Below are 6541 nucleotides of genomic sequence, written 5' to 3' on the forward strand. Positions count from 1 at the left end.
TTCACGGTCGAGAGCCCAGATGCCGTCAGATTTGTTGTCGCTTCATAGCATGAAGCGGCAGGTTGTTGGCCACATTGATGTTTGGTGCAGATAGGATACAGGGCAATCACAACAGGTTATTTAGTGATACAGTACACAGCCACTGGCGCGGCTATCATTGCATTAATATCAGGAGGATATTTCATGAGCAAAATAAGTCATGATATTCACTCTATTATTAATTGGTTTCAATATTGACTTCGGCTGAGATTTCCTTGAACTGTTTTGGTTTGTATAATCATTGGAGCGGCCATGTTTTGACATGTCAAAATCGTAGTAGTACAAAAGTTGCCTATTTCTGAGCCAAAAACGTTTTTTGATGCTAAACTACTTCGTTAGGACAGCTATAGTTCCTACCAGAAATGAAGATCTAAGAAGTTGGCTACAATTTTAACATGTGGTCAAAAAAACGCCCTAATAATCAGAGATAGGTTTTAGTATGTATTGCTAAATAAAGAGAATATGTTTTCATAATCCAGTCATAATTGATATGGAATAATTATATTTCGAATTACTGACTGAGGATATCATGTGTGCGTAGGGCCTGGCACAATGATTCTCGAATCTGAACATAATATGATTGCGGTGGAGGATGCATCAACGAGTCACAACTGGAGCTATTTCACTTCAAAGTCAGCTGTCATAAAATAATCCAGTTTTTGGGCAACATAGTCTTCTTGCTTTGCATGTTGATACTGCCTAGCCATGCAAAGATTCCTCCTATGTAAAAAAGAGGTAAACCAACACTATGGCTGAAACCTTGACGTTGGTGTGTTGGCTTTTGTCCAATATCAGCTGGCAGTCCACTTCGCAATGGTGACATATCAAACTGATACATATATCCTCAGTATTTATTATTTTCAATATTTAATATTATATTATATCTATTATTCAATCGACTTTCGCTTGGGTACAGGGGATGCATCGTAGGGCTTTGCCGATCTTTTCATTGCCTTTGATTGGGTGACATGATGGATGTCGTACGCTAGCTGTGAAATATCCGGATTTGTCCGTCTTCTCCCCATTTGTCTCTGCAATCACAATCCCAGTCAATAATCTAACGCAGGGGTGGGCAAACTACGGGCCGCATGCGGCCCGCAACACCGTTCTGTGCGGCCCGCGAGAGTCTAAATAAACTTTTTAAAAATATTGATACAATGCGTACTAAAAATCGAATTAATGCAGGGACTTGATCAACTTTTTCTTAGTGTATTTCACCTTGATAATTCTTAGACAGTGCATCTGAAGAGGCGCGCGCAGCTGAGCTCGACTGAAAAATGCCTCCAGCACATCTTGCGTGAACGTTCCAAGGGCCAACTTGGGCATTTCTTCGATGAGACGATCGCATAGACCCACCATATTCCGTGACGTGAAAATTAGGCCTTCCATTGTGGGTTTTGCGATCATTCGTTTTGGCTCACCACGACTTGCAGCATATTTCTGAAAAATTACATGATAACCCGAAAATACCTCGAAAAATAACTATGAGGAACTGACCTTCCAACTCAATAATCGATCCGCAAATTTACTCAGCCATGCAATTCTTTCATCGTCCAGGCTGCATATCGGATAACTAATGCGGCATGTGACGATATTGAACCATCTGTTTTAGGTCATAAAATCAAGCCCCTTGTTATATAAGTGAAAATTCGTTACTCATACCTTTCCATCATCAGAACAAAATCAGATGTACCAGTTGCTCCCATCCCTTTCAAACAATTTCCAACTTTGTGACTCAATACACCCGTAGCCAAACTGACATTCATCTGGCATGAAAAACGGTCACATTTCAGCCCAGTGAATGATTGCAAGCGCATCATCTATACCAGTGCTTCTCAACCTATTTCAGTTCGCGTCCCACTTTCCATCCAAAATTCATTGCGTGGCCCACCACACACCCTTTCGCGACAAACGTTCAAACCACTACAGACAATAGAGCGAATAGCTGCGGGACTCATGCACTTTGGGACCAAAAACACATTTTCTCCGTAAGGCTGTAGTGAGTTTAGTCCGAAAGTGCACGAGCCCCGCAGGTCCGTCAATTACATGTTCCAGAATCATCATCCAAAAGTGGAAGAAAACGTTGAAAATTTTGACATTTTTCGACTTGGGCTTCGTGGTAGAGAACAGATCTACAAGTGGGCCGCAGCCAACCGGTTGAAAAGCACCGATCTAGACCAGAGGTGTCAAACATATTTTTTGCCTACTTTAGATCATGGATTTAAATTAACATGGGCCAATGTAAATCCGGACTGGTAAAGTGCCAGGCTGCGCGACTCCACGTCAAACAGTTTTTGGATATCCGTCCATAATATATCTTGCCCTCTCCCATTCATGTTCATGTATCGAGATCCCTCTGCTTTCGATGAATAGAGAGTTCCGTGTGGTCTGTTAGGATATAAGAATATATCGGGTATGGAATTTCGGGACTGTTTTCACATTGTAGGCCTACTAACATTTAATTTTCATAAGTCAAGTAATACCCAGAATTTTCGTTGCGCTTCGCGCGCAGTAGATACAACGTGACAAATATGTTTAAACGAAAGTATCACTGAATATAATTTAAGATATCGGGTTACGTTCACACAGCATCACAGTAAGCATGCCCCCTCTCACCATAACATTTGATACTATCGTTTCGCAATCTAGCAGTAACATGACGTGTCCAAATCCGGAAAAGCGAACCTTGACTTTTTTTCAACGTTAGACTTAGACCTGTTCTAGCAGACCACCGTTGAAACTTTCTGGACAAACGACACATTATATATTACCGCTTTTTTTGTATTTTTCTTCAAATTACGGGCATTATTGTCATTGTTTCAGTTATTGTGTAAACATTTTGAAAACATACGAACTGCCATATTTTTAATTAACGTTTACTAATCGCGCAAAGTGTTGAAGCCGTATCCGACACAACTTGTCACCAATGCTCAGCGACTAAACTAGGCGCCTTATAATATGGGGGAGGGCGCCATGCCATGATATTCTCTAAAACGGGGTGTTCAAGTAAACATAGAATTAGTGGCACATTCCATATCAATACTATCATTTACATCCCATGATATGGACGACTGCCTATTCTGTCAAAAATTGACCCCGCCTGGGATGCATCAATATGAATCAAGCTCTTAACTCCTTCCTCATAGCTTTTGGCAGTCCATGCGAACGAATTACGATAGTTTTCAAAACTACTTACTTGAGTAGCTTCAAAGTCAGTCAATTCTAGTTCTACTCCAAGTAGTTATAGGTTGCTTATGGAAGAAGTAATTCTACTCATACTTGAGTAGATTTTTTCATCGCTACTTCTACTTCTACTTGAGTAGCTTTCTTGACTACTTTGACCACCTCTGGTAGTGCTCACCGTACTACAATAATATGATCTAAAATTATCAGGTAAAGCTACCTTGAGGAGATGCTGAGGATCGGAGCATAGAAAAATTGGCCTTTCAGGAGCGTACGGATTTGGATCAGTAAAGAGTCCATCTAATGGAATCTTCTTTGTCCCAGCAATAACCTAGGCCTAATTTTCACGTCACGGAATATGGTGGGTCTATGCGATCGTCTCATCGAAGAAATGCCCAAGTTGGCCCTTGGAACGTTCACGCAAGATGTGCTAGAGGCATTTTTTGGAAATTTATTAAGATACTTAAACGTAATAAGGCGTTAGATTATTGACTGGGATTGTGATTGCAGAGACAAATGGGGAGAAGACGGACAAATCCGGATATTCCACAGCTAGCGTACGACATCCATCATGTCACCCAATCAACGGCAATGAAAAGATCGGCAAAGCCCTACGATGCATCCCCAATACCCAAGCGAAAGTCGATTGAATAATATATATAGGATAATATTAAATATTGAAAATAATAAATACTGAGGATATATGTGTCAGTTTGATATGTCACCATTGCGAAGTGGACTGCCAGCTGATATTGGACAAAAGCCAACACACCAACGTCAAGGATTCAGCCATAGTGTTGGTTTACCTCTTTTTTACATAGGAGGAATCTTTGCATGGCTAGGCAGTATCAACATGCAAAGCAAGAAGACTATGTTGCCCAAAAACTGGATTATTTTATGACAGCTGACTTCGAAGTGAAATAGCTCCAGTTGTGACTCGTTGATGCATCCTCCACCGCAATCATATTATGTTCAGATTCGAGAATCATTGTGCCAAGCCCTACGCACACATGATATCCTTAGTCAGTAATTCGAAATATAATTAGGGGAGACCGGGGACAATTGTAACACTTTTCGTATTTTCCAACATTACGTGTTCTTCTCGTGGAAATTTCACTTCCAAAGTTTTATATAAAGAAGCCAACAACTCGATAGTTGATATGAAAACTAAATTGGAACTCAATCAACAATCAATCATGGAAATTTTGGGTCGCAAAAGTCGCTGCTCAAATGTTACAATCGCCCCGTACCCAGGGGCAATTGTACCACCCTTACGGGGCAATTGTAACAGTGTTATTTATAACTAAACACAAACTGAATGAACAACGAAAACGTAAGCTCAAATTGTAACGTTGCATGAAACTAAAGGAAGAGACGTTTGAACGCTTACAGGCTACACCCCATCGCATTTATGGCATCTGAATGCAATATCACCCTTCGTGTCTTGTTCAAGCTTAAAGTGTACAAGAGACACATTCATTCCATCATCTCCCTACACATATTCGGCCTCTTCTACCAAGGTTCTGTTGTTCAGCGGGCATAATGGGTTGGTCATTCGGTCACCTGCGAAGGTGCGAAACCGACCTGGCTAACATATCTTGGTTGAATGGGCCGATGATAGTATAGTAAAACGAGGACGCAACATTGTGTGGCGTCAAAGCTATAATGACATTTATCTGTGCTGTAGAAAATTAACATAAATTGTTCACATCAAATATCAACATGTAAGTAGGCCATGATCAAAGTCAGAGGACGGGAATTAAGACATGACTATTGAAGTTCGACACACCAAAAGTCGATCAACATGAGAAAGGGTGGTTGAATCACGAAAATAACCGAACCGTCAGATTCACATCACCACTATTGTATGGCCGTTTCGACAGATGATCATGTTAGAATTGGTATCGCAAGGCAGTATCTGTTCTGGTGAACTTCTCGCTGTTGCAAGATTATTCTGCAGTAGATGAATGGTAATACCAACATATGAACAAATACATTCAGAATTGATAACATATTGTAACGGGGCAAAAGTAACAGAGTGTTACGATTGCCCCTGACACGCTCGACCATGATTACTGTCTCAGTATGGTACCTTCCCGGCGATGCAAGTCCTATTCTTTCCATCACCACGGTAGACTATAGTAACATTGTTCCAGCTACACATATTACGTTGTAACTACTTGAGGTACTATTCGTCCAGACAAATTATTCCAGACCAGAAAAACTTTACTCAAGGGTCAAAAATTTCGTTTTTTGCAAATTATTCCGGGGTTTCGCATCGTAGCTCAACGTAACTCCAGGTATAATAGGAGAGATAACTACTGCATGCGCACTTAAAATATCAAGCTGATTTCTCCATCCTACTAGCGGTGAGGTCGATTGTTACATTTGCCCCTAGTTACATTTGTCCCCGGTCTCCCCTATTCCATATTAATTATGCCTGGATTATGAAAACATATTCTCTTTATTTAGCAATACATACTAAAACCTATCTCTGATTATTAGGGCGTTTTTTTGACCACATAATGTTAAAATTGTAGCCAACTTCTTAGATCTTCATTTCTGGTATAGGAACTATCGCTGTCCTAACGAAGTAGTTTAGCATCGAAAAACGTTTTTGGCTCAGAAATAGGCAACTTTTTACCACTACGATTTTGACAAATTTTGACATGTCAAAAAATGGCCGCTCTAATGATTATACAAACCAAAATAGTTCAAGGAAATCTCAGCCGAAGTCAATATTGAAACCAATTAATAATGGAGTGAATATCATGACTTATTTTGCTCATGAAATATCCTCCTGATATTAATGCAATGATAGCCGCGCCAGTGCCTGTGTACTGTATCACTAAATAACCTGTCGTGATTGCCCAATATCCTATCTGCACCAAACATCAATCTGGCCAACAACCTGCCGCTTCATGCTATGAAGCGATAACAAATCTGACGGCATCTGGGCTCTCGACCGTGAATCACGTGTTGCCCATCTATCCGTAGGTTAGTTATCTATAATTAAATATTGAATCCACAGCGCTATTCACGGTTATCCTCTTTCGTTGTTGGTTATTCGCGGAACTTGTTGCACCCTCATCATTTGATGAAAAATATTATACGACTAAATTGGATACATAAATTTACCTCAGTCCTTAGCGGGTCATAAAGCTACCTACAATCCATATGTCTCTGATGTGATGAACGTAACCTATCGCCATCGACACGTCGTCTCCGAGGAACTTCGTCGGCCCTACCGCCATACCGCACGCTTTCAACAGCACGCGAATGACTACAATTACTATTAGGGTAGAGCAAACGTTATCGG

The 6541-nt window shown here is 40.6% G+C and overlaps 1 protein-coding gene across 1 annotated transcript; it reads right to left on the bottom strand.

Annotated features, from left to right (window-relative positions):
• Window positions 1-876: 876 nt before the first annotated feature.
• LOC145437228 (uncharacterized) lies at window positions 877-2388 on the bottom strand. The gene is made up of 5 exons (XM_080314422.1): window positions 2247-2388; window positions 1702-1805; window positions 1537-1642; window positions 1258-1479; window positions 877-1070 (listed from the first exon to the last, which is right to left on the bottom strand). The coding sequence occupies exons 2-5, from the start codon at window positions 1803-1805 to the stop codon at window positions 927-929; spliced, it is 576 nt and encodes a 191-aa protein (XP_080170548.1). The 5' UTR covers window positions 2247-2388; the 3' UTR covers window positions 877-926.
• Between the last annotated feature and the right edge of the window lie 4153 nt (window positions 2389-6541).

The sequence above is a fragment of the Botryllus schlosseri genome, chromosome 4 (genome assembly GCF_051294905.1).
Source record: "Botryllus schlosseri isolate E-star chromosome 4, Bs_hap1, whole genome shotgun sequence".
Taxonomy (NCBI): domain Eukaryota; kingdom Metazoa; phylum Chordata; class Ascidiacea; order Stolidobranchia; family Styelidae; genus Botryllus; species Botryllus schlosseri.

Bases quoted from the DNA above. Each gene is read 5' to 3' on its own strand.
- LOC145437228 (XM_080314422.1), bottom strand. From the start codon at position 1,805: ATGAATGTCAGTTTGGCTACGGGTGTATTGAGTCACAAAGTTGGAAAT. The intron at 1,480-1,536 runs GTCAGTTCCTCA...GTAATTTTTCAG, and splicing joins ATCGATTATTGAGTTGGAAG to AAATATGCTGCAAGTCGTGG. The intron at 1,071-1,257 runs GTGAAATACACT...TTGTGATTGCAG, and splicing joins ACTGTCTAAGAATTATCAAG to AGACAAATGGGGAGAAGACG.